The sequence below is a fragment of the Agelaius phoeniceus genome, chromosome 5, assembly GCF_051311805.1.
Source record: "Agelaius phoeniceus isolate bAgePho1 chromosome 5, bAgePho1.hap1, whole genome shotgun sequence".
In the NCBI taxonomy this organism is placed as follows: domain Eukaryota; kingdom Metazoa; phylum Chordata; class Aves; order Passeriformes; family Icteridae; genus Agelaius; species Agelaius phoeniceus.
In genome coordinates this window covers 10,169,670-10,197,527 of record NC_135269.1, presented here as the reverse complement: position 1 = coordinate 10,197,527, position 27,858 = coordinate 10,169,670, and the positions used below count along the sequence as shown (strand labels likewise).

At 38.2% G+C, this 27,858-nt stretch overlaps 1 protein-coding gene and 1 long non-coding RNA gene across 2 annotated transcripts in view; one reads left to right on the top strand and one right to left on the bottom strand.

Annotated features, from left to right (window-relative positions):
- Positions 1-27,858, top strand: part of MYBPC1 (myosin binding protein C1) — a 71,890-nt gene that overhangs the window by 18,271 nt on the left and 25,761 nt on the right. The window contains exons 2-16 of the mRNA XM_077178274.1: positions 2,553-2,585; positions 5,483-5,524; positions 11,055-11,087; positions 11,453-11,488; positions 12,133-12,168; positions 14,495-14,599; positions 15,249-15,397; positions 15,777-15,894; positions 17,090-17,141; positions 18,679-18,735; positions 22,209-22,375; positions 24,871-25,003; positions 26,403-26,527; positions 27,234-27,339; positions 27,642-27,808. Of these exons, the coding sequence (XP_077034389.1) occupies positions 2,553-2,585; positions 5,483-5,524; positions 11,055-11,087; positions 11,453-11,488; positions 12,133-12,168; positions 14,495-14,599; positions 15,249-15,397; positions 15,777-15,894; positions 17,090-17,141; positions 18,679-18,735; positions 22,209-22,375; positions 24,871-25,003; positions 26,403-26,527; positions 27,234-27,339; positions 27,642-27,808 (1,359 nt within the window). The remainder of the gene's footprint in view (positions 1-2,552; positions 2,586-5,482; positions 5,525-11,054; positions 11,088-11,452; positions 11,489-12,132; positions 12,169-14,494; positions 14,600-15,248; positions 15,398-15,776; positions 15,895-17,089; positions 17,142-18,678; positions 18,736-22,208; positions 22,376-24,870; positions 25,004-26,402; positions 26,528-27,233; positions 27,340-27,641; positions 27,809-27,858) is intronic.
- On the bottom strand, positions 49-27,841 carry LOC143694091 (uncharacterized). The gene is made up of 3 exons (XR_013182296.1): positions 27,760-27,841; positions 3,801-3,857; positions 49-913 (listed from the first exon to the last, which is right to left on the bottom strand). It is a non-coding gene; the product is annotated as an uncharacterized LOC143694091 (long non-coding RNA).

Below are 27,858 nucleotides of genomic sequence, written 5' to 3'. Positions count from 1 at the left end.
GCACATGGCCAAAAGATTATGTTGAAGTATCTCCCATGTCTCTGCCACCCACAGTGCCTGGAACTTTCCCCTTTTCTTTTCAATTCCCACATCATACTTCAGGTCTCTCTTTTGAGCTCCATTCTTGCCTCAATTTTCTTAGCAGTAACCTGGACAACCTTGAATTATGGTTTAGGAAACAAACTGCTGACTTCTTGGTCAGGCTTCAGTCATTGTCCCATCACAGAACTGCAGAATAGCTGAGATTGGAGAGGACCTTTGAAAATGGACCTTTGGAGAAAGTGTAGTCCAAGCTCTCTGCTAGGAACAGGGTCCAACAGAGTAGGTTGCCTCTGAGAGTGCTCAGGTTTTAATGCCTCCTTTTGTTGTCTGCATTAATGAGATGAGATTTAGACTATAATAATAATAATGTTTCAGGTCTGGTCTGTGCAGTTTGGCTAACATCTGCTCCTGGTGATGCAGGACTTGTGTGATTGCTAAGCAGTATTACAGTGCTGGTGAAGCCACGGAATACCTCTCAAAATGAAAGAAAAATTCAAGGCAGGTCCCTCAAAAGTCTCATAAGCCTTTCATCTTGAGAGTGGAAAGTGCTATATTTGTTGAGTTTTTAATTATAAGTTTGTAACTCTCACTGGTGAGCCATGGAGGGTTTTCTAATCCAGTGTTCACAAGGATACTCCCTGTTTCTAGCTATTAAATTTCACAAGGAAAATTATACAATCAATACTTTTCTGCTATTACTTTTCCATGCAAGAAACATACTTCCAAGCCACAATGATGTCTCAGCGGAATTTTTTACTCTCAGCAGAAACAGTGAGAAATGCCATGGCAGCAAAGCAAATAGGTTCCCAGACATTCTCTCTGTGGTACAACTTTCAGGTTTTCATATGAAGATTTTTCACATTTTTCTTGGCTGCAAAAAAAAAAAAATTAGTATGTCAGTAATTAGACCAGAAAAAATGAATTGCTGTGAATCTATGTAAAGATATTCCATTATTTTCACACTCTGTGTCTTGGTCTTTAATATACTTCCTTACACCCTGCATGGTGGGTGCTGTGATCAGAACATACAACACAAGCTCTTTCCTTGTAACAAGGGAATCTCTTTGGAACCTCAACAAGGATTTGCTGTTGTATCTGTGTATGCTCCTAAACCATATCAAATTCACACACTCAGCTTAAAATTATATTAGAACTAAAAATACTTCTCTCTTTTAAGCATTAAATGGATTTATTAAGAATGAAAATTGTGTTTTAGTTATATTTAGAACTCAGTGTAAAGGAATAGCCTTCCCAGCATTTCTATGTGATGGAGATTGAAATTTTTTCCTGAATCTGACGTGAGGTGGAGTACAAAGGGTTAAGGTCCACAACATGGCAAAAGTTAGTAAGAGCCATCTACTCCTACAGTTCAGGGTTTTAACTTTTTAAATATTTGCTTTTTATAAATAGTTAAACTGTAAGTCAATGCTAGTGCCAAAAAATATTGCTGTTTTCAACCTGTCTAGACTCTTAAAACTTTTAAATGTTGAAAATAAGCTTCCTTTTCTGTTTAAAAAATATATTTTAGCTAGTCAATTTGTTCTCATGTTTTTAGATGGGAGAACATGCAATCCCAAAAGGATAGCATTTAAATAGGATAAAAAGCCTGGTTTCTGTATCACACATTCGAAAGGGAAGCGATTGACATTACAAAATCATCATTGAAAGAAAGAAAATAAGAAAGCCCAAACATACTGCAGGTTCCACTCAGAGCAGCTAAACTGTGGTGTTTTGGTATTTTTTTTTTATTTTCTGCTTGCACTGAACATTGAACTCTACATCTAATGGTGTGGTTGAAAATGAGATGAAGGTCTCTGGATTCACTCTTCAGAATCCCCCTAATTTAATGGATCCATTACACCTCAAAGTTAAAATCATATCTGATATTATTTCAGTTAGTGGAAATATTACTTAATTCTGCACATGAGTGAGAGACCTTATCACTCTCTCAAACTGCCTGACAGGAAGCTGTAGACAGGTAGCACTCAGTCTCTTCTCCCAAGTAACAAGTGATAGCACAAGAGGAAATGGCCTCAACCCCAAGCCAGGGGAGTTTGAAATGGGATATTAGGAAAAATTTCATCACTGGAAGGGCTGTTGAGCACTGGAACAGGCTGCCTTGAGAACTGCACTCAGCATCCCTGCAGGAATTTAAAAAATGTGTAGATGTGGTTTTGGGGATGTGGTTTAGTGGTGACTTGGCAATGCTGGGTTAGTGGTTGGACTCGACATTAAAGATCTTTTCCAACCTAAATGATTCTATATGTTTCCATAAATATTATCTATTTCCACACTAGACAATTTCACTAACTTCTCTTTGCCTAACAAGAGCTTTAGATCTCTGACCTTGTCACTCAGAAGTTGTCACATGTTGTGTGCACGAAAGGAAAATCAATTTCACAACTGCATTTAAATATTAAAGAACTCAAAGTCAACAAACATACCAAATGCATGAAGAATATTTGCTTGTATTTGAAGCTCAATATCTGTCTTCTTTCCTCATTTTTCAGAAACTGAAAATGAAAGTGCACCGCCACCTCCAGGTTAGTGTAAAAAATGCTGATTTGAGCTGTTGGCACTAACAATTGCATGAGACTGGTTTGTGTTCATTGTCTCTTTGAGAGTAAGAGGACAGTAAGAAAAGTAAAAAAAGCCTGCCCAAGTAAGATATCCTCGCTTCACTTTGCCTCAATGCTGATTTTTCAGACTCGAGTTTTGCCTGTGAGTGACTAGTTGTTTGCTTAATATTGTACATGTCCTTCAGAATACAGGTAAATCATGTCTGCTTAAATTATGTGCTTAAATTATGCTGTCCTCTCTGATGCTGGGCAGCATCTAATTACCAAAACACTCCCTTTCATTTTGCCTCAAAAGTACACTGTGGATAAGGTTGACAGAATCAAGCATGGGATTCATTTCAGCCCTTACTTTTAGCCCTTTGAAAATTATGGATCATGTCTAAGTGGTTCAACAGCTGCACCTCTGACCAGCGTAACACATCCTGGGTCGTGCATGCTCATCAGTGGGCATTTCCATAGGTATCCTATCTAAAATGTCACTAGATATCCCTGTGCAGGCAATTGCCCTGAGGAGTCTGATTTATTGTTTAGAATGGAGTGGCTGAGCTGCAGGAAGCCAAAGTTAGGTGAGGTGAAACTCACTCATAAGGATGAGAGCTTCAGGTAAAGCAAAGAAGAACTTTGCAAAGCACAAGAGTTTTTCTTAGTGGAGCTGGAAAGGCAGGCAAGCCTTTGCCTTGTGCCACTGAGTAACTTCAGTTATTTTTTCAGATCATGTAGATATATAATGTAGATATATCTATATATAGAAATCTACACAGATAGATATAAAATTTTGATATATAATACATAGATCTATAATATGCATGTCCAATGTAACCATTTGGTGAGTATTATTCTCTGTAGAGCAATCTAAACAGCAATTCCAAACAGAACAAATATCCTACAAGTGTTAAATCTGCCTTTACTTACTGTCTTGACAACTGGCATTTTACAAGCCTGATTGAAGGTGTCTTTGTTTCAACAAGACACACTTTGATTAAAAAATGACAAAGGTATCATTTGCCACAAGGAGTTTCATGGTTAAATTATCCATATATTATTTTTATGTGATGAACTCTTTCATATTGCATATATTTGTAAGGAAAGTTAATTGGTTTTTAATTAATGATATTTTACTCAACCATAAAATTTGTATAGTTAATATTAAACTAATTAATTTCACCCTTAGGGTCTTACCTGATATACTTTGTACTTGAATCCATGTTTTTAATCAATCTTAACTTTCAAGTAGAACTGAAATGAGAAGCAGCTTTTTATACACAGAAAGGAATAGCACCTTTGAAGCGTTACATTAAAAATATCTATTACATTTTCAAAAAATTACCATCTTCCTTTCTATTTAAAAGCGCAGGATTAAATACAAAATCACTTCTATAGCCTCCTTTCTTTTCTCCTTACCTGTTTTTCTTTTGAAAAATAATTAGGGTGTCATTGGGCCTTTATGTTAGGCACAGACCAAACTGGGACATTTCTAAGCTGGGCATGCCAGTCACTTCTGGCTCAAGATGTTGTCATCTTGGATTATCAAGTGCTAACACACAAAGAGGGACTTTAGTTTCAATATTCCAAATTTTATAACTTACAAATAGTTTATTGGACATAACCAAGCATCTTGAACCGCACCAGGAAATTTTTGGGAAGTCACTGTGAGAGGTCTTTCCAGATCTCAGTGTCAAGCCACAAGTGTGGAGCACTTTGACTGATGAAGTATTCAAATAATATGTAGACATGCTACCATCTGCCAGGATCACTGAAATCTTCTGATTCCTGTTCCTACTGGGAAAATAAAGTGTTACTGTAGCAAAAGTCCCATTAAAAAAGGAACATCTGGCCAAGATGGACAACCTGACAACTGGAGCTTGGGAATTTAGGGAATCCAGACAGAAGCATCCATGAGTCTGTCACATTACCAGAATGTGGTGTTTCCTTTTAAGTTTCATCTGTAATTTTCATAATGTGGCTATGCACATGTGAAGAAATCAGGATAATCAGAGTATCAGCTGGCTCTTGCAGATGTTTTCTCCATGGAACAAAAATTATCTTAATTCCATTCTGACAATGTTAGGATCACCCAAAGCCATGTTCTGTCAGGCAGCTGACAGGTAAGTTTGCCACAGAAAGCCATTGTTCACAGGCAACAGGATATTGAGTGATGATACCTTGAATTCAGCACATGATTTGACAACATTCTAGGTTGAATGAAGTAGGAAACTAAAACCAATAGGAATCCTATCAAATCTTGAAATAGAGAAAGTGTGGAAATTGTTGTTTTGTTTAAAGCACAGTTCAAGTTTTCTCATACAGATGAGGTCAAAAATAATTCACATTCACCTGCTTGGAGTAGAGGACAGGCTGGCAGTTCTAAACAAGAAAACTAAATACAAGTAGTCTCAGCAAGACTATGTTGATGATGAAGATGATGATAAAGAATTAAAGAATATCCTCAATACACTCTCTCTGTGCTTTTCAGGATCAACTGAGTGGCAGTAACTCATGTCTGATCCAATTTCTATCCAATTAGCAATGATATGTAACTCATTTCAAAAGCTTTTGCAAATCAGCCCAAGAACAAGAGACTAACAACTGCTGCTTCTAAAAAACCCAGCTTTTTATTTTTTTCCACTGAGTCCAGGAACATCAATCTTAAATGACTTGTTCAAAACACAGAAATTGCATTGATATGCACAGGTTGTAGAATGTTGTATGGGATTGCAACTGTATATTACATATACACATATATCAATCATTCTTTAATGCTGTTTTTCCAATACTAGCAGATCCTGCCTTTTTAAATGCTGTGTAAGTCTTTCTTTTTACTTTAAGATCCTCTCAAAACTATACTTGTACTTCCTACACAGAACAAAAAGCACCACAGGAGGGTGGAAATGAAAAGGGTAAAGGTAAGTCTGAAACCATACTTTAAAAATGGGCAGTAAAGAAAACTAAATGCTGTTCTGATGCTGGATTGTTTGAGCTTAATTCAGAATTTTGGAGCTAAATTTCAGAAGTGTGATATGAGGCTTCCTAGATCCTTTTTCTGCATGACTTAGCCAGCCCAAGGAAATTATGTTACTCATGAATATCTTCAAAAACCCTGCAAACCAGACTGATGCTTTAGCAACAGTATTTTTATTGACTGTTCAATTAATGGATCAAATTCCAAGTGATTTGCATGAGCAGTAAGCTGAGTTTAAATGAGCCTGGCTGTTGCCCCTGACCAAGCTTGCTAAAAATCAGATACTGTGAACATTGGTTGCTTTTAAATAAAGTGGACAATGTCCTACTGTCACTCTAAGCTGTTTCTGTTCTACCACAGAAACTTGATATGGTACCTTTCAGAAAGCCCCATAGATTTTTTTTCATCTGAAATTAAAAAAAGCACACATTCATCTTTCTGTCCTCATTGGGAGCCCAGCAGATGAGCTGTTTACAGGCTCTGAAAAGTGGGATTGAGGTGTCTGCTGTGAACAAACAGAAAACTGTTCCACCAGCAGCGTGTGCAACCATCAGCTCCAGTTTTAACACATGTTTTTGTGCTGCTGAGATTAGATTCTAGCTCTGCTGTCAATTCTTCTGGTTAGGAGGATGCATTTTGAGGGAACTGGGCCAAATTCTCTGCTTTTTGTAGGAGCCTTGCCAAAATAGAAATCAAACACCCCGTCAGTTTATTTTGAGAAGAATAATCTTTTTTAAACATAATTCTGATCAAAGGCTAAAGCAGACCAAGATATGCTTACAACTGATGCAATGCTTGCTTTTCATCTGGCATGGTTATGCTTTTTCATGGCAAATCAAGAAATGGCTTGCTTGAAAATGTATTCTGGCTTTTGCTGTCTTCCAAACCAAATCCTCTCTTTTAGACAGACTGGATGTATACTGGATACTTGCAGATTTATTTGGCAAAGGCATGCATGGCTATTTTTCTCAGCAGAGTCAAAATATAAACACTAAAAATGTGTGATTCAAGTACCCTTTTGAAAATAAGAATGCTGAACCAGGCTTCAGTGCATGCTATTTTGCCAGTTATCCTTGCATAGAGCAATTATTTTGACACACAAATTTTTGTGTGAGTAATCAAATCTGTCAACTTGGTAATGGAAATGCAATTCAGAAATAATTTGCATGCCTAATGATAGGAAAAAAGATGAAAGTCTTGCCTCAAGCTATTCCAACAGTTAGTTCTGCTTGCTTTAATTTGGATATGAGAAAAATGTTTGTTCCCAAACTGAACATGAATGGTGATTTCCTCACTGCTTACAAGCCTACATTTCACTGAATAAAAATGAAAACATGGTAGGTAATTTATCCAAAACTTCTATTATCTTCTTATACATTATTATGTTTCTATTTTGAATTTAGTGAAGGAGACAAGTATTTCCTAGGAGGAAAAATGTTCCTCCTAAGAGAAACCTGCTAGGAGGATTTTGCTACCAAAAAATATTCTTTGAGATCCTGCTATGGAGAATTTTCCCAGTTTCAACCCATGGTGGCAGGTGTTGCCTCCATAAAATTGCCAATGGAAGTCTGAATATTAATAGATAGATGACCTTCTGCCATGCTCCAGTGAAACTGTCACCTCTGCAAAACAAAGGAGATGTCATTGCCAGACACTCAGTACTTCTAAACATTAGTTACAGTGCAGTTGTTCCTATCAGCTCTTGTTTTACTGCAGAATATCACCAAATAAGGGAAAATGTATTTTCATAGATTTATTCCTTTAGGTTTGTGTGCCAGGAAAAAGGAAAAATCTTTATAATGGTGAGCATAATTCACAAAAAGGGAAAAGGTTCCATTCTTCCAACCTGTCCAAAATCATTTGCACTTGAAAATGAACAGTTCAGCAAGGAAATTATGACAGAACCAGCTAGATGTTAGCTTTTATATAAGCTATATGTAAAAGACTTTCTGCACCTTCAGATTTAGGTCCTTCCCTGAATGGAAGCAAAATGGGAAACATTTCATATCTGAGTTCCACAGCAATAATGCAATACTTGTGTGCCAGCAGTTGTGCCCTGTTTGCTGATAATGTCTGAGATAGGCTGTAGACACTGTAGGAACCTGAAATGGGACTGTGCTGGAACCTGACATCTAGGAAAGAAATCTTGGTAGTCCATGTAAATCCTGTAGTCCATCATTTTCACCTCATCCCTAAGAAAATATTAACAACAGAAATTAGGAAGATACAGTATACCTATCTGTGTGTCTGTTTTACTGTTCTATTTCTTTTTGGTACTTATTGTCTGTGTGAAATTACATATTTATATTCTTTTGTGTTCATTGTAAAGTTATGAAATGAAAAACAGTGTGGTAAATTCTTTGTATCTCATGGTTATTTTCCTGTAAATTAGTAGCTCAGAGCAGTAAACATAAAATTTCCTTTCATAAAATAAACCAGTTTTAAAAGATCTATAATAATGTTGTAAAAATTCAGGATATATGTGATCATCCATTTTATTTTTGGAGAAACAAAGTGAATCAGCACAAATCCTCCAAATTTACTACATTGTCTTATATTCATTCAATTTATATGCTTGTGTCTTTGTTTTTAATTTTAGCATTATCTTACAGATTGAGTATGTTATAATTTTGTTCCCACTTGCTGGAATTACAGTAAAATTTTAATACCAAATTGCTCATTCCTTTTTTTAGGTCCCATCCAGCCACTCACAGAGCTACTAAAATTTCTGTATATTTTACTGATAGCTTTCCTCTAGGTTTCTTCCAACCATCTACTAAAATGTTCATTGCATGTGTCACCCTTGTATTTTCCCAGGTTTCACTTATCCACTCATCTCCCTACTAAAACTTCCCCCCTGTGGGTATGTGCTTCATTTACCATCTCCAAAGTGCCAAGTCCCCTTGCTGGGACTGCTGCATTCCCTTTGAAAATCAGATTGGTAATTGAAGCCAACTAAATTTGAAACTCTCAGTCTTGCTGTGCTCTGTAATTTCAGCACAAACAGCAGAATAGAAAAATAAAATTATATGCAATTAATTGGTTTTTGACACTCCTTCACAACGTTAAGCTTGTCAACAGTGTGGCTGATGGCAGAATAGCAGCTTCCATTTTGTGTGGGATGTTTCAAATCAGGGGAAAATAGGTATAAAATTCTTGACACTAGCAGCTCATATATTAATCAGTAATTTCTTTATTTTGGACATGTATTTCTACATTTGCTGTGCCAGCAGTCAGAAATTTTAATGTTAAGGTTACACTAAGTGTGTTTAGATTAGCTTCTTTGGAGATGTGGAGAGTTCTTTCACCCTGAAGAATCTATTTCAGCTCAGTCTGCTCCACAGGTAATGTTATCATTTAGAAACAAGAAAAAGAAACATAATTACCCTATATGTTGATGGGAGTGTGCCATACACAAAGAATAAAGTTTTCTATGGAGTAATTCATCTTATCAGCCAACTGTCAAATGAATCAATTGATTTCCTCATAGCAAACTCTTATCATGCAACAGATTGAAAAATAAATCCCATTAAAAGTTTACTTGCAGAAGAAAAGGGTAGTGAACTAATGATCATAGTTCTACTAACAGATATGGTCTTTTTGCTGTTTTCTTAATCTTAAAATAGACTTTATTTTAGCATAAACAATCATTCCTCACAGAAACTGAATTGGCAGTAGCTGCTGAACCAATAGTCAGTCCATTTTGTCCTAAAAGCCTGAGAGAGAAGGAGTGCTGGATTGATAATTACCCAATTATCAAAACAATCCCTCCAGCATGTAGTGTTTTCATACTCTTTCCATTTCTAAAACATTCAATCGGGCTTTCATCCTTATACTTCTGACGTGTTTGTTTGTTTCCTTTGTTTGTCTTTGACGTTAACATTTTGTTTGAAAAATGAGAGATTACCCTGAAGAAACCCCAGCAATCCCCCTGCAAAACTAATAACTTCTTTTTGGGTTTTTTACTTTTTCAAATGATTAAATGAATGAGAAAACTGAGTGGTCCTTTCATAACTTGATTATCATACATCTTCATGTAGGATGCATCACATCAAATGTTTTATGCTGGTCTTAATTATTTTTTTTCAGTCAAATGGCTCTTTGAGCCATCATCAATCACAATGGTGACATCACTGACCAAAAGAGCTGAAAGTACACTTAATGCTTTCATGAAATATGGAGAAATATTTGCAGTGGAAGCACATAGCCTTGCACCCATTTAGCTGCTAATGCAGTATGTTAAAACATCTGACATGACTTAATCATTACTGTGCTTTTACTGAAAATCAACATTTTCAACATCTGCTTGTGGCATTGGATGATGCAGCTCATGAGAACTCTTCTGTTATTCTTTTTTTTTTCTGTGAATAAGAAAAGATATTTGCAAGGTAACACATTAATCCTTCATGTGTAGGCATACAATTACAACTTTCATCCTCCTCCCAAGGGATTTTTAAAATGAAGTTTGATGAATCATTAAAAAGGAATGAGTAAAACGTTATGGTGAAGCAGTCAAATTATATTAACAGACTTTTAATTACCCTTCAGTGGTTAAACAAATCCAAAAATTCAATATTGCCAGTGTTAATGAAAATGCAACTATATTTCATATGTGCTTTTGTCATAGTTATGAAATTTTTCCTTGAAAAAATATTGATAAATTATAACTTTAAGGTCAAAATCAAAGGATAACTTCAGATTTAAATTTTATTATGGAAACACAAATAAAAGATATAAAAAAATCCAACCCCCAAAAAGACTATCTTTAAAGATGTGGGTTAATATTTTTCCAAAGTTGTTCTTGTTTAACTCTGTTCTCCATTTTGAAGTGTTCTACAGATTATTTTCTGATCCTGCATACAAACATGTTATCTTCATATAATTTCTCCATTAAATCCTAAATATATCTAGTTTATTTTTATCTTTCAAAGGATACTTTGGTTATTTCCTTACTTTTTACCACTAGGATTTTAAGACACTAAGAACTTTTTGCTTAGTTTTATCAAAGCTGATCTCTGAGATTTCTAGTCAACACCTAAATTCAAAGAGACACTTGTAAAGATGGTCTTTACCTTATTCTGGTTTTCTAATAATCATGATTTCTGTATTTCCATTTAACACCAGTTTCATGTTTTTCTCAGGCTTTTGATTTTTATAAATATAAGTCTCAACATATTCCATCTGATTAAACATTTTAAAATATCTGGGTAACAATTGTTTGTAGTGATTTAATACCTCATGACAGTCAACCTTTACTCAAAAAGGAAAATCCAGCATGGTGACAATAGTTTTCTCCTTATTTAAAACTATTCTCCTGTTGATATGAAGAAAAACTGAGTTGTGTATTCCTTGACCTTTAAATTAACATTATAGTATAGAAATGGCAAAGTATAAATAGAGGGGACTAGTTTTAACTTTTTCATATCTTGATTTAATAATGCTGAATGCATATGTGGTGCACATTTTAATTGCAGACGTGGTCATCAGAGAAATGACATCTTCCTCAGGTTAGATATGTGATTCTCCTTCATTTCATTGTGGCTTTCTTATTGTAATTACTGTGGATTACATCTCTAACAAACAGAATCACTCCGCAGCTCTCATATAAACTCATGATTTAATCATAGATCACAGTCCACATCTCATTTTGTTTTTTACTTGCTTGAAACATCAAGGTTTACCATTTCAGCTACTGAATTATGCAAAGCTTCTCTCATCAGTTTGAATCTTCCATTGTGAATGCTCCTGAATATTGCAATTTATTTCCCTTTCTTTTGCAGGTTTTACATTTTCATGTAGTTATTTTAAAGCAGATGATCGCCTGTGCTTTCAGTTTCTTCATGTGCTTTTTCATTTGTATTTCTTTTCACAGATGAAGATGACACCTCAGTTAGTACTCCACCAGCAGGTTAGGACTGTGATAATGCTTTGTGTGTGTATGTATGTATGTATTTTTCTCTTGAATATTAATGAAGAAAGAGTCCAAACCAGCAGACTGAACTCAAAAGATACGACTTTAAAAAATTTTTAAAGTGCCCTACATTTTATTAACCTCTGTTCAGAAGTACAAGACCCTTATAACAGTTAAGTCCCTTTCCAGTCCTGTCTTGAGGTCTTTAGTAGACCCTCCCAGTGGAAGGTAAAATATTGGTTAGTAGATCCAAAAGCAACTCCAGATAAATAAGCATACTGTTTAAATAATCAAAATACTGTCCCTCAGAAAAATATTGAGGAATGGAAATTCCTCTGTTACCTGGAACTACACAAATCATTGAAAAAACATCAGCCTCATGTAACCTTTCTGAAGAAAGTCTTCAATGGAATTAAACTAATTTAGATTTTCTAGAGAAAACTGGGGAAGATTTCTGGGGGTTTTTCTCAGCTGTTCACATTTTTTTTTTGGTATTCAAGTAGTTCCTCATGGATATGGTCCCAAATATTTAGTCTAATCTTCTTGTATGAAGAATCAATGTTCTTAAAATCCCAGTGATCTGAGGCCAGTTCAGCTGTGATCTCTGAGCTGGTGTCATCTAAATTGCTCTTCCCTTTCAGATGGGATGTCTAAGCCAGCGGAAAGAAAGGATTCAGGTGAGACCTCCTGAGAAACATGATGAAACACTCCCAAAATTACATAATAAAAAATACTTTCTAGACTTTATTTTTAAAAGATAATACTTTATTTTTGTTGTTTAGGCAGCAGCAAACTGTAGCTGTTGAAATGCTTCAAAGTATCAGGGCAAATAGGTTTCTAGCAGCTAAAGCGGGAGCGAGAAGGCTGCGCTGCACAGAACAGGACATGTATTTGGCACATACATACATACCTATCTATCTATATCTGTGTCTGTATAGATAGATACATAGCTGTTCCATTCCTCCTCAGCCTACAGGAATTCCATTCCTGCATTCAGCCTCACACAGGTCCCAGAAGACTGGGAATCCCACACACAGGTCCCAGAAGACTGTAGGAGAATGGCTTCTTCTCACACCTCAGAGGACGGTGGGGAAAACTTAGCAAAATCATCATAACCTCTTTCTTCCTACCCTGGCAGGTAACCCACACTGCACCCACTCTGGTGGTTTCAGGATTTGCAGCCTCTGGAACAAAATGAGCAGCTGGTACTTCAACCATGGTTATGGACCTGGCATAGCCGCCTATGCCAGCCCGCGTCAAACCCACCCCCCCTTCTCTTTGTTGAATACATAGGGAAGTGTTGATATCTAGAGGTGATGATAATATTTAGGTGTTCCTTTATGTGGTACCAAATTAATGACTCTGTGTAAGCTTTTTTCCATTTATTAATATCATTTTTCCATTTATTAATATCATTTTTCCATTCATTAATATCCTTTTTCCATTTCACCCCGTGGCATGTTAGGTTTGTTGCTGCACGTGACCAGATCCTGTGCTATCATCACTTCATCCTCTTACTACCAGTAACCTTCACTTGTTCTCATGTTGTTTCCATATATTGCCATGTTTGAGTGGTATAATCTAAAAATTTAGATTATAGAGAGTATATATAGATCTGTATCTATATATATTTGTGTTCATTTATGTCTGTGTAAATCATTCCATGTATGTGTGTATATATGTGTACATACATGTGTGTATATACATGGATGTCTTTACCTGTGAGAATTATTGTACAAGCAGGCATATACAGAGGTGCTAGGCACACCACCCACAATTGACTGAAACACTATGACTTCATAGCAAAGCTATCCAGTATTTTGATACCTTTTTAAAATTCCTGATAGGCTTCAGGATAATAAAACCAATTTGTTTGCATTTTCCCATGGATGCCATGAGCTCTGTCACATTTGCGGCTGGTAGAAATTTTCATGAGCTGAAAAGGTTCCCACAGCAGTAATCACTACATATCAGAAAGTCTATTCTGACCTCTCACTTCAATTAGTTTCCCCTCTGTACTGGCAATAACTCCTCAAAAAATGGAGATATGGCATTTGGACTTCAGATTGGAATATGAGACATGAGCTTTGCCTCTCTGCAGAAAGTGAGCAGAAAAGAGACAGGCATTCACTGCCTTTCTCTCCTTGTACTTTCTGCTAGGAATCAGTTTTGACCATGGTTTTATACAAGATGTAATGGCTTAGCACAAAGCCAGGGCTGTCCAGATAAACAGAGAGACCAGAAACACACAGCCCTCCTGGTACAGTGCTCTGCCCTGGGGAGAGCACTGATTTGCTGCTTCTCTCAGTGCTGCTGTTCCTTTTCAGTTCCAAAGTCCCAGTTTCCAAAAGAGAAGCTGCTGTGTCTGAACATATTTCACAATAATTTCCATTCAAACTACTTTTTCCATAAAATAGCACATAAAATTCACATGGCAGGACATGGTATTGACAGATCCCCAAATTCTCTGCTTCTGTGGCAGGAAAGAAGAAAGTTCAGAAGTGAGCTTCATTCCTGCCCTACTTTGCAGACATAGAGGAAGAACCAGCTTGTACAATGGACTTAATTTGGGTTGAGAGAGATCCACTGAAACTGTGCATCAGATGTAGGGATTTCTGTGCTTCTAGCTGTTTGTGTTTTCAGAACCTCCATCTCTTCTGAAAAACAAAGAGCTGATGTTGTGCATCACCTCTGTAAAGCACTCATGGTTGAATGCTGGTGCCCTTCAAGTTGCTCAGTGCCCGTCCTGGCTGATCAGGTTGCCCTCTCTTCCTCCCTGAGTTTCATTTTCCATCACCACAGAGGTAGTGCTCTTGCAGGAACTGTACACAGTGTGACAGCCAAGCAATGGATGTCAGTGTGAACAAAAGCTTACATGTCTTTCAGGACATCAGAAGAGAAAGGTGCTAGGGCTAGAGAGTTTAGGAAGTTCAGGTAAGTGTACTTTGGAGGGAGTAAAACACCCTCAGATGACTGATATTTCCCCCTCTGTCTGCATCTCAGTATGGTCTCTTGGAGAAGGAGCTCCAGAGGAGTCAGAAAAACGTGATGATGCCCAAAGATCCACTTTATTCGTCGAGAAACCTCAGAGTGGAACAGTGAGTGTTGGTAAGTGCCTGGGAACAAAACCAAAAGCCACTGCCAGAGACAGAGGCAGAGCTGGGAATGGTGTGTGCAGATTCTGTGGCACTCAGCTTCTGCCCTCAGCTGCAAGTACTGCCTCTGGTTTTGGCTGGATGTGAACTCCACTCTGAGGGCAAAAGGACTGTATTCAGAGAAGCAAACCCCAAATGTTTAATTCAAGACTAGCTCAAACTCTAATAATTTACTGAGCATGGTATTGACAGATCCCCAGATTCTCTGCTTCTGTCATGGCAGAAAAGAAGAAAGTTCAGAAGTGAGCTTCCTTCCTGCCCTACTTTGCAGACATTGAGGAAGAACTAGCTTGTACAGAAACTGTAAGAGGTACAGTTTCTGGGGAAGAAAGCTGGGGTTATTTTGATACCGTTGGCTGCACTGTTATTGATATATCAAGAAGATCTTATGCAGAGGAGCAGCAGAAAGCTACCAGACCCAAATTCATTAACCTCTGTACCACTGCAGCACTTTCACAGTCTGTGTGACTCCATCTGACTCTTAATTTTGTGGTAGAACAGAGGATGGCTGAATGGAACAGAAGTGAAAGGAACTTGTAGAGATCCAACTGACCAACCACATGTTCCTCAACAGATGCATTATTCTTTTCTCTTTCTGAAAGGTGGGAATATTACATTTATAGCCAAAGTAGAAGCCAAAGATCTTCTCCGAAAGCCAAATGTGAAGTGGTTTAAAGGAAAATGGATGGATCTGGCCAGCAAAGCAGGGAAGCACCTGCAGCTGAAGGAGTCCTTCGAGCGTCACACCAAGGTGTGTCTTCACTTTTCCTTCTTATGGGGGCAAAGCTTCAAAGAGAGCTTAAAGATCAGTTTAAGACAACAGTTTAAGACATCAGTTTAAGACAACACTGCTCAAGAGCAGTGGAGTCTAACCCTGGCTTCCCCACACAGATTTCAGTGGTCATCTCTGACCCTCTGCAGAAGCAGATTTTCTGCTCTCCCAACTCAGGACAAGTAATGGTGGGGAACTCAAAATTTTCTGATGCTATTTCTGGGTTCCAGTTTCTTTTCAGAGCCCATTATTTGAATTGTTCCCCATTTCTGGTGCATGCCTGAAAGACTTATGTTTTAACTTCTGATTTGTGCAAATGCATTCCCCACATTAATGAATGACTATGCTTGATTTTTAGATTCATACATTTGAGATGCAGATCATCAAAGCTAAGGAAAACTATGCAGGGAACTATCGCTGTGAAGTGTCTTACAAGGACAAATTTGATAGCTGCTCTTTTGACCTTGAAGTCACTGGTAAGGTTCCATTTGTATCTGTAAAGATCTTTCTTTCTTTCTTTTTCTTTCTTTCTTTCTTTCTTTCTTTCTTTCTTTCTTTCTTTCTTTCTTTCTTTCTTTCTTTCTTTCTTTCTTTCTTTCTTTCTTTCTTTCTTTCTTTCTTTCTTTCTTTCTTTTCTTTCTTTCTCTTTCTTTCTCTCTCTCTTTCTCTCTCTCTCTCTCTTTCTCTCTTTCCTTCTTTCTCTCCTTCTCTCTTTCTCTCTTTCTCCCTCTTTCTCCCTCTTTCTCTCTCTTTCTCTCTCTTTCTCTCTCTTTCTCCCTCTCTCTCCCTCTTTCTCCCTCTCTTTCCCTCTCTTTCTCTCTCTTTCTCCCTCTCCTTCCCTCTCTCTCTCTCTTTCTCTTTCTCTCTCTCTTTCTTTCTTTCTCTTTCTTTTCTTTTTTTTTTTTTTAATTTGAAATGACACTTCATTTTGTTCAGACCCTTTAAATGAAATAATACTTAGAGTGAATGTTTTTAGCATAGAGCTCAGAGAATATTCCTGTATCTGTAATTTATTGCCTAAATGAACACTGGAACAGATACCATGTGAGACATTTATCCAAAAATTAGAAAAGCTGGCAGGTAAAACCAGTATTGAACTCAAATCAGGCTCTGGCACACAAAACTCAGGGCTTTGTGTGTGTGCTCAGAGGTCAGCAAGGCAGAGGGCCAGCCTGGCTCCATCCATTCACTGTCTGTGGATCAGAACCATTTAATCTGATCCAGGCTGTCCCAAAGGGGTAATCCCCACAAGGGGAATGAACTCCTCCTTGCCCTGACAATAAATGTGAGTCTGTAGCTGCAGAGGAGACTGACTCTGTCACCATCCTCTGATGCTGAGTGTACCAAGAGAGCACAAGATGCCAGCAGGGGAGAAAGCGTAGCAAGTGAGGAGACAAAAAAGGCCAGAGCCTGTGAATAAGGCAGGCAGGCAGGCAAATGGAGAGAAACACCAGAGAAACAAATCTCCTATGCAGAACTGCAGAAAGTACTTCAGAGAAATGACACACTTAGCACTGAGCATCTTTGCAGATAGCAGAACCTCATGCCAAAGGGGAAGCACAAATGCTGTCATTCAGGAAGAAACGGAACAAATTTCATATTCCAAATCACACTGGTTACATAAATGATCCAAATTGTGTTTTTAATTCCTGTGTTACCATTATTTCATAGAATCTTCCCAGGCTGCTCCATCCATTGACATCAGATCTGCTTTCAAAAGAAGGTAACTTCAACGATCCTATCCAGCTCCTCAGTAATGGACATTGATAGCATGCACAGAACTTGTGTCAGACAATTGCATCAAGTACTTTATAAAACTGTATTTGTAAATATAGATGAAAGAAGTGGGATTTTGAATAATTGGTGGTAGTCAGAATGAAATAGTTATAACACATAGATAGTACATATGCAATTAAGTACCCCTACTGTGAAATTCCAAGTGTCATTAATTTAAAGGAAGATTGAATATTTAAGTCAATTAAATATATGTTTCTTTGGAGGATTTTAAAAATATATTTTCATTCACTCAAATATTCTACTGCATGTTTCCTGAAAGCTGTCAGCCACAGTATGAAAGTTCGTGGTCCCAATCCTGCACTGATTAAAAGCAGAGAGAAAATTCACACTGATTTGAAGAAGACAGGATCTGGCTTTGTTACCTTACAGTAAACAGTAAATACCATCAGTAAGGAAAAACAGAAAATAGTATAGTACAGAGAATGTAAGATAAAGCATTGTGTCTTAAGGTTTGTTATCTTTCTGATAAAGTAGCAATTCCAACCAGTATAGGTGTCATCTCTTTGTGATGAAATATATAAAGAATATATAGAATGAAAATACTTTACAAACAGATAATGAATGCAGTTTGTTAATATACAAGTAAAGCTGTAATTCAGAGATAACTGCTTTTATTTAGGGGGGGTTAATTTGAAGATAAATACAAAAGATATTACATTCAAGGTGCATTTCCTTCTTTAGAACATTTTAAAAAATGCAGTAACTACTCTGCCCAAGCAGATGAAGATATCTCAGAATTTTCTGATTTTCTAAGTAATATTTTACATGTAAAATCTTGATTAAACATTGGCTTCATTTCAGTTAAGATTTGCACTATTTTTCCCTTTTTACAAATATTTAGGACATTTCTTTTATCTAAATGTGCTCTATGATAAGGTAATTCTGCTAAAGATCACATCATAGAAAGAAATGCACCTTGATAGGACTGTGATTCTATCTGTAAAAATGGACAATGTACTCTTTTATTCTTTTTTATAACTGTTTTCTCCCTTCATTTAGAGAAAGGTAAAATCTTAAAGGTTAAGTACTTTTCAATCAGTATTTGACAGAGTTATGCATTGTTAAAAGCATCACCCAGCAATGCAAATCTTTGTTTTGTTTTCACAGCAAGAGATCAGCACAAGCCCTTTGTTTTGTCCACTACAGAAATGAAAAACAAAGCTGGTTGTGTTGACTAGCTGCCATTTGTTTGTGTTACTGAAGTTTAACACAAACCTTGGCAAATTTATGTACTAAGTTACAAAAATTTGCCACCAAAGTATAATAAGAAGCAATACAAACCTTTGTGTTATTTTTCACAAGCGCCTGCAGAAACATAATCTATGTGAAAAAGCATACAAGTTTGTGTTGATTTTATACAATTATTTGTGTTTCTGGACAGTGTTGAGTGTATGAGAAGTTGTGAGTGTTGTCTAAGTCTTCCTGTATTAAACAAAGATTTGATCTTTTTCTGTTAATAACAGTGGTGAAGGACAAGAGGATGCAGGAGAACTTGACTTTAGTGGTCTCCTGAAACGTAGGTGAGAACCAAGTGGTGCAGTGAGCAGGTGTGGATTGCAAACCATTAGGTTCACCCACAGAAACAGTCAGGTGTAGCATTAATAACTCCTTAAGGATTTTTGTGACCTTTCAGCTTTTTAATGTTTCTAACTGGTTTTTATTCTCATAGTATAATATGTAAATGTTCTGTTATTTTTACCTCTAAGCGTGCAGAAAAGAAACCTCAGATTTGAGTGTGCTGGGAAAAGAAGTGAGCCTCAGTCTAAAGAGCCCAATAACACTTAGTTCACTTGCTATTTCTTTTGTGTTTGCATGGAAAACAGAGGGGGGAAATTTCCTACACAGGGATGAGCAGTACAGAAAATTGAGTCTGGTGCAACAGTAAAAAAAACCTGCAAGGGTTAAATTTATCTCTGTGGGTACATCCTCAATTGATTTTATAAGCATCCTGATATGAAAAAAATCATATCTCATGCTTTCAAGTCATAGATAGTGGTATAATTCTTTGTAGCTTTTTAAAAATATGTACACACAAATGCTCAGTCATGTTTTATTTAATTCAAATGTTTTGATGGAAAAAATCTGGGGTACATGTTTCTCTGATTTGCCTTGAAAATCTGGTGTAACAATGGTTATGTCTCTAGCTATCTCAGATCTTAAACCCAGTTTAGTCTTTCACCAGGTTAAGACAAGATAGTTAATTCATCACCTTTTAAAATCAAGCAGAGAAATTCTATATGCCATGGAAATCCATGACAGCTGATCACAGAGAACTGGAAAAGGAATTATATCCTTTATCTCATCTATTACTTACTCTGAAAGAGGAAAATCTGTAGCATTAATTACATTAAAAGGTCACAAAGGGCTCATTGGCTATGAGGGCGAGAATAGCATTTAAGCAATTAAATTAAGCACACAGGAAAAGCTGAAGCTGAAAGTAGACAAAGAATTACCTCCACCAATTCCAATCCACCAGGTCTTTGTTTTTTCAATCTTCTCATCCCTAATTAGGACCTTCAGTTTGTCTTTTCATCCTACTAATCAGACTTGCCATGCCAGTTCTCATGACCGCCTGTGTGGTGTTTCCATAGTAACATGAAAGATGCATGTGAGAGTTCTTGGTGTTTTTGTGGAAAGATAAATGTGATTTAAGAGACATTATATCACTTTACTAACAATTAACTCTTAAGATTTGTAAGATAAATACTGTACAGACTTATAAACATGGAATACCTATTGTGTGTTTAATAAATAAAGCAAATATTTGGTTTTTAGACACCATTATTTGACTTTGGTCAAATTGGTTCACCTTGCTTCAGGCCCTGAAATGCAACCTCATATTTCTGAGCTTAATTGAATAAAATTGTTAATTAAGCCACAGTGTGGATATTAATATCCATGTGTGTGGATATTAATATCCATTATTACGAACACAAATCCATGGTTTTATTTAAATTTTTACAACAGGCAACGTTGGAGGTGCATTCTTTCTCCTTTTTTTATGGTTGTATGACCAAGGAAAAACCTAGAACTTTTCCCTTTTGGTTCATACTATTTGAAACATGTTTTTTTTTTAGAAAAAAAAAAAAAACAAACCTAAATGCATACAATCAATATACTGTCTATTTTCTAATTTTCTGCTGGTTGGCAGGCAGATGTATCAAGTCTTATCTCAGTAAGCCACATCATGACTGGATATTCTTTGTCAATGCAGTGGATCTGTAGCAGCATGACATTCCAAGAGGCACAAGATCTAAAAGTCACTCAAATATTTAGGTCCTTGTTTTGTTGGTTTTTTGTTTTGGGGTTTTTTTTTTTTTTTTTGTTTTAGTTGTTGGGTTGTTCTTTTTTTTTTGATTCTTTGGGGTTTTTTTCCAAGGACATCTTGCAACAAAATGCACATATTTAGGAAAGAGACCTGAAAGTGATTTCATGGCAAGGTCAGAGTTCAGTCTGCTTAGGAAAGACCTTGCTCTGTTCGGCCTCTGGCCTCAGCTCAAACTGTTGAGGTCTCAGAACAAAGCTGGCTTGCTCTAAGCACCAAAATTCGTTTTCCAGGTATGCCAGAGGAAAATGAGCCTGAAATTGAGTCTTCCAGTCTGAGTGAAAATCAGGATCCTTGTTCTCAACCACTGCCTGATTTACAGGGGAGCTTTATTTGGATTCCCTCAGAGTGGATTGAAAGGATAAAAGGAACAAATTATAAAATTACATACCTGAGATTCTCTAACTTACATTGCTGTCTCAGATTTATTCTATTTGAAAGACTGCTCAGGGAGAACCTTTCTTCTTTTTAAAAATAACAGAGATATTATGAAAATTAATAAACTTCATGGACTAAACAGCAAAGTAGTTTCCATGGTTCCTCATCCAACCGTGCAGAGATTCTCAGGGGTCTTTAGTGCTATTTCTGTATATGTCAAAGAAAATCCTCTCTTTGACTCCACAAAGCTCAGCTCTAACAGTGCCTCACTGCAAAACTTGGTATTTTTTTATTTCTCAGATGTTTATTTACTTGCTCTGGTCACAAAAGTACTGATTTTGTTAGACAGGCTAAGTCAAATTAGAATGATCCTGGTCTGATCCTATTGATATTACAGAAGGAAAAATCTAGATTTCTTCTTCAATTCCAGTATTGTTCTAGCAGTTCACTTTTTTGAGCTAAATTGTCAGTCTGAAAAAATGCAATTTTGTTTAGGATGCTTTCATTGTTCTATCATTCAATGGCTGCCATTGAGAAAAATAATTATACTTCTCTTTATTGGTTGTCTTAGCCTGGAGTTGCAGATAGTAAATACAGTTCTGAAACTTCTGTGTAAAGGTGATTCCTCACACAGGCCTCTGAACACATTTCCTGCTCTTAAGACTGAGATACACCTGGAAGTGAACAGATCCATCCTTCAAGTCCAAGTTGGTGTGGAAATCTCCAGTTCCTATTCATTTGACAACTTTAAGTAATGCTGAGAAGCACTGGCGTAACTATAAACAGACACAGATCCCCCTGCACTTCAATGTCCTGTCACCAGTCACCACAGTAGCAATTACAGGGACTCAGGGTTTGAAAACATTTCTATATAATTTTGAAATGTATAGATTACACTCAGTGGTGCCGTCATAAATTGTGATTGATTCCACTCAAGTTACAGCAGATAAAACTGATTTAAGTGGGATTAACCTGTATGCTATTACATTTTCAAACTGTATTTTTTTGAAAGCATTGAAGCAATATAAAAATTCTCGTAACTGATTGTATCAGAAAAGGACGAATTAAAACTTGCATTCAAATTCTGCCTTGAAGAATTGTAAAGTAAGGAGTGAATGCCATTCTGAGCTACTCCACTCATACTGAATGAAATAAAAAAGATACAATGGCAGCCTTCAAATTTTGGCCAAAACATTTCTAGCCTCACCATAGATTCAGCTTCACCTACTTTTTATGGTGTGATAAAACCTCACTAACTCTTCCCCCATAATTTTGTTTCGCTAACATCAGGGAGGTCAAGCAGCAAGAGGAGGAGCCCGAGGTGGACGTGTGGGAGCTGCTGAAGAACGCGAACCCCAGCGAGTACGAGAAGATCGCGTTCCAGTACGGCATCACCGACCTCCGGGGCATGCTGAAGCGCCTGAAGCGCATGCGCAGGGAGGTGAAGAAGAGTGCAGGTGAGGATGGGGCAGAGCATCCCTGTGCTCACGGCTCACACACAGCCATCCCTGTGCTCCTTGCTCACACACAGCTATTCCTGTGCTCACTGCTCACACACAGCCATTCCTGGGCTCACTGCTCACACACAGCCATTCCTGTGCTCATTGCTCACACACAGCTATTCCTGTGCTCACTGCTCACACACAGCCATTCCTGGGCTCACTGCTCACACACAGCCATTCCTGTGCTCATTGCTCACACACAGCTATTCCTGTGCTCACTGCTCACACACAGCCATTCCTGTGCTCACTGCTCACACACAGCCATTCCTGGGCTCACACACAGCTATTCCTGTGCTCACTGCTCACACACAGCCATCCCTGTGCTCACTGCTCACACACAGCCATCCCTGTGCTCATGGCTCACACACAGCCATTCCTGTGCTCATTCCTCACACACAGCCATCCCTGTGCTCACTGCTCACACACAGCCATTCCTGTGCTCACACACAGCCATCCCTGTGCTCACTGCTCACACACAGCCATTCCTGGGCTCACACACAGCCATTCCTGTGCTCACTGCTCACACACAGCCATTCCTGTGCTCACACACAGCCATTCCTGTGCTCACGGCTCACACACAGCCATTCCTGTGCTCACGGCTCACACACAGCCATTCCTGTGCTCACTGCTCACACACAGCCATTCCTGTGCTCATTGCTCACACACAGCCATTCCTGTGCTCACGGCTCACACACAGCCATTCCTGAGCTCACTGCTCACACACAGCTATTCCTGTGCTCACACACAGCCATTCCTGTGCTCACTGCTCACACACAGCCATTCCTGAGCTCACTGCTCACACACAGCCATTCCTGTGCTCACACACAGCCATTCCTGTGCTCACGGCTCACACACAGCCATCCCTGTGCTCACACACAGCCATTCCTGTGCTCACTGCTCACACACAGCCATTCTTGTGCTCACACACAGCCATTCCTGTGCTCACACACAGCCATTCCTGTGCTCACGGCTCACACACAGCCATCCCTGTGCTCACTGCTCACACACAGCCATTCCTGTGCTCACTGCTCACACACAGCCATTCCTGTGCTCACACACAGCCATCCCTGTGCTCACTGCTCACACTCAGCTATTCCTGTGCTCATTGCTCACACACAGCCATTCACCTTAAAAACCCAAATATGCCTCACTTCCACACAAGGGAGCTTTCACACTACAACTCATTCCTGCAAGGAGTTAATCAGAAGGAAGATTTGGTCCATGGTGGAAGCATAAATACCTTATCCAGTTCAGTGCTTACCTAAAGCATCCCTCCCTCTCAGATAAACACTAGTTCCATCTGGAGCAATGTCCCCCAGGTGTATGGAAAGGTGCTATTTGACAGAAATTAGACCTTGTGTTACCTTCAAAATCATCTTCACTAAACAGAGGTCACTTCAAACACAGGCTGCTTTTCACAATCTCCTTTTGCACTTAATCTCCATTGCTCAGAAATCCCAGCTGTACCACAGACCCTCCACGCTGCACTGGGTGAGGACATTCAAGCCTGTCTTTCCCCATCAACCCTACTGAATAGCATATAATTACATACAGAAATATATATATATACATGTGTCGTTGAGCCAGAAATGACACAAGTTCACTCAAAGGCTGGTTTGCAGGAGAAGCACATTTAATACGAAAAATCCTCTCTTTTATAGACAGATTCGACGCATTCTCCTTGATTGGCTAGCTAACAAAAACATCTTTCTCACAGTCCTTGAGAGGAACATAAAAACAGAGTAGAAAGACACCACCTGCAGGTGGTTGTTAACAAATTATCATCGTTTCTATGACTCCCTAAAAAGTCTCCCAAGTCCACTGTGAGAAAACGAAACCCGTTTTCTCCTCTCTGACCAGGCTGTCACATCCACATACATGTGTATATAAAATACACGTATATGCCACAGAACATGTTTGCACACACATATAAATACAATGCACTGCCCATTATACTGTTGTGGCATCTGCTTGTTCCTGGACAGCATTTCAGAACTGGATGCAGTATATACATTTCCTGTGTCACTGGTTTCCTGGAGGGATCCCTTTTATGTGGGTGAAGTTCTCCACAAATCCAGCTGTAATCCAGCTGCCTGATACACCCTCTCTCCTCATCCACTACCTCACATCATAATATATGTTATGGTACTACACATTCATTTTTAGTTATGTGTTTCATTTGATGCATCTAGCTGGTCCTATTTGGAATACAATCACTCTGCCAAGTCTTGAAGAGATGCCAGCTTGATCTTGGTCAGGATAACCAGATGTGCACAGCTTTGTGCTTATTCCAGTGTTTCTAGAGGATTCCATGCAGACCAGTGTGAGAATATCTTGTGATGCATAACATGTATTCTGACAGATTTGATGAGATTTATACAGTGTCATTTTAGCATCCATGTTCTTGTTTTCTGATCTCATGTTAAAATAACACTTGACTTCCACAACAGCTTTTGCCAAAGGCCTCGATCCTGCATACCAGGTGGACAAAGGAGGTAAAGTAAGATTCATGGTGGAGCTAGCAGATCCAACAGTGGAGCTCAAGTGGTATAAAAATGGCCAAGAGATACGACCAAGTGCAAAGTAAGTGATTCTAGCATATGTGAGCAGTAAAATGGACACACATCTACTCCCTTGACAAGTGTGTTGCCCAGATCTATCTCTTTGCTCAGGCTGCACCAATTTTGCTGCTGAATTTCATAAGATGGGAAGAGTATGCAAATGATGCTATGTTGCTCAGGACCCAGAAAAGTACACTGTAGGCTTAATGTAATATAGATTGTCTCCTTTGTCTCAAGACAAAAGTCTTAGAGATCCTCAAAAAAATGTGGTGCCAATTTCTACTCAGTAGTTTTCAAAAATGAGGAAGCACTGCCAATAAATAAATCACTTGTCCTTGGTCCTGTGTCTGGAGGTGGACACAATCTTTCTACAGTAATTTTGTGCTAAGAGCAGAGATTTTACATCACACACTTACACACCTGGCTCATAAACCCCAGGAAAGGTGGTATGAATTTTGTCTCATCTTTCACTACTCTGTTAACACCCTGAAATCAACAGCCTGCACCATCAGTCAGGAGCATCTGGGGAAGATGTGCATAACAGTGTAATGTTTCTCAAATGTTCCTCAGCAGCACAAAGTCCTAGACAATTTTTCCTCCATCCAGTCAAAAATATAGTAATTAACAAAAGGCCTTTTTACAGAAATGAGGCAGATTTCCTTCATTCTGTTGAAATCGAGAAAGGATTTTGGTTAAAATTCATGATTCACCAAAAAATGGATAATGGAGTACCTTTTGTTTAGCCCCTATATCTGACATGAGCAATTCAGAGGGGTTTTGCAGGCAGTTCTATGGGTCCTCCCCAGCAGGACGGGCTGGGTTGAGGGCTCCAGTGCATTTCTACCAGGCAGCTGAAGAAGCTGTCAGATGCTAACGAGCTTTGGTCATTACAAACCTGGAGCAGATCTAAACTGGTGACATAAAGGTGAAAGGCTCCCTATCCCATTACCAAAACCCCATATCCCATTACTGATATCTTGTGCCATCTGGCCTACCAATAATATAAACCTCTTAACTTTGGCTATTATTACACTTCACAAAAATGTTGGAATGAGTGATGGTGTCCTCTTACTGGTTATTTTCAGCTTTACTCATCTAGAGTTTCAGACTCCATTTTATTTGCCATCATTTGACTCCAGCTTCTTTTTTTTTTTAATTTCTTCTTTTCATATCACCCAGACTTGGGATCTTGGAACAGGCCAGAAGCATTTCATTGTCACTCTACACCACAGCTCTTTTTTTTGCTAGAAGTCTATGACAGCTCTGTTGAAACTTGGAAATTGCTTCCAAGGACAATTTTCCCAGTACTGTGTAAACCCTAGTATTTTTGCCTCTAAAACTCCCTACAGCACTTTCTACATAAAACAAAAGGTGTCCAGAAGTTTTGCTAATATGTCTTTGCTGCATTCCTGTCCAAACAGATACATTTTTGAGCACAAAGGCAACCAGAGAATTTTATTCATCAATAACTGTACGATGACAGACGATGCTCGCTATTACGTAACAGCTGGTGATGAGAAATGCTCCACAGAACTGTTTGTGAGAGGTAACTATGTCAGCTTGGTGCTGTTTCACCTGCCCTAAATATATGTGGCTTTTTTGGCTGCAACAGAAATTATCAGGGAGGATCTGGTTTGGTATATTTTTGAATTTGCATTAGCAGCTGTTAGGATCACTTGGTATTTCTGTGATCCCTGGCCATGTTTTTTTTTTCTCATCCTGTAGCTAGCAGCTTAGTGAAAACCCTGAAATGGGGATACACTCAACTTGGTACTGTGCATTGGATCCACTGGGGCTGTGGTGCGCTTTAATATTTTAAGCCATTTTGGAGACCTGTGTGTCATAGCCCTGGCTTCCCCTAACACCACACCTGGTACCTGAGGACTTTGATATTGTCCAAGTGCCCTCAGATCACGCTTTCTAGAAGCCAGTTTTCATTCCATTTGCACTGATTTGAGGGAAGACTCTATGAACATTTACAAATGGGAGGCCACATCTTCAGTCTCTTTGTTCCTGTGGTATTGATTATCACAGCAAAACAGGTATTAATATGAAGAAATGTTACTTTTATTGAGCAAATTTCTGACTAGCATTCTAAAGAGCAACAGCTTTTCTGATTTAAGGCAGAAAAGGCTGCACTGATACCCATATTAGAACTTGAAAGCAATACTGCCTTATACAGCATTATTTAAAATCTATTTTACTTGGTTTTCCCTCTCAGATCGTAAATCTGTGATTTTTTCTTTCCAAAGATCCTCCAATTTTGGTGACCAAAGGCCTGGAGGACACCAGCACCTATGTTGGTGAACGAGTAGAGCTGAGCTGTGAAGTGTCTGAGGATGATGCAAACGTGAAATGGTAAGACATGCTTCGAACAGCTTCCATGAAAATAAAACCCAGAAACTTTTTATCGAGGGCAAAAATGTGGGCAGCTTTTTCCTAAACCAGTAAACCTGAAAATTGTTAAGAAAATCTCAATAAAACCTTATTCAAAAATGTAGCAACACCAAAAAAACCCTTATACATTCATGGATGAGTTTGTTTAACCTTTTCTAGTGCCTTACAGTCTTGTAAAGTCACCCCTGGGAGTTTCAATCTGTGGAAGTCTTACTTACACAGGACTTCCTTTGGAAAAATAAAAATTCTTTCCTTTCCATTAGGTTTAGAAATGGCGTAGAACTTTCCAACGATCCCAAATCTCGGTATCGGATTAAGGTTGAGGGTAAAAAACACACTTTGGTCATAGAGGAAGCTGCCAAAAATGACACTGCCACTTACTCAGTAATGACAACTGGAGGGCAATCAGAAGCCAAGCTTTCAGTTGACTGTGAGTATCATCCACCTTGCTCTCCAATTCATGCTGGCACACAGAAATGA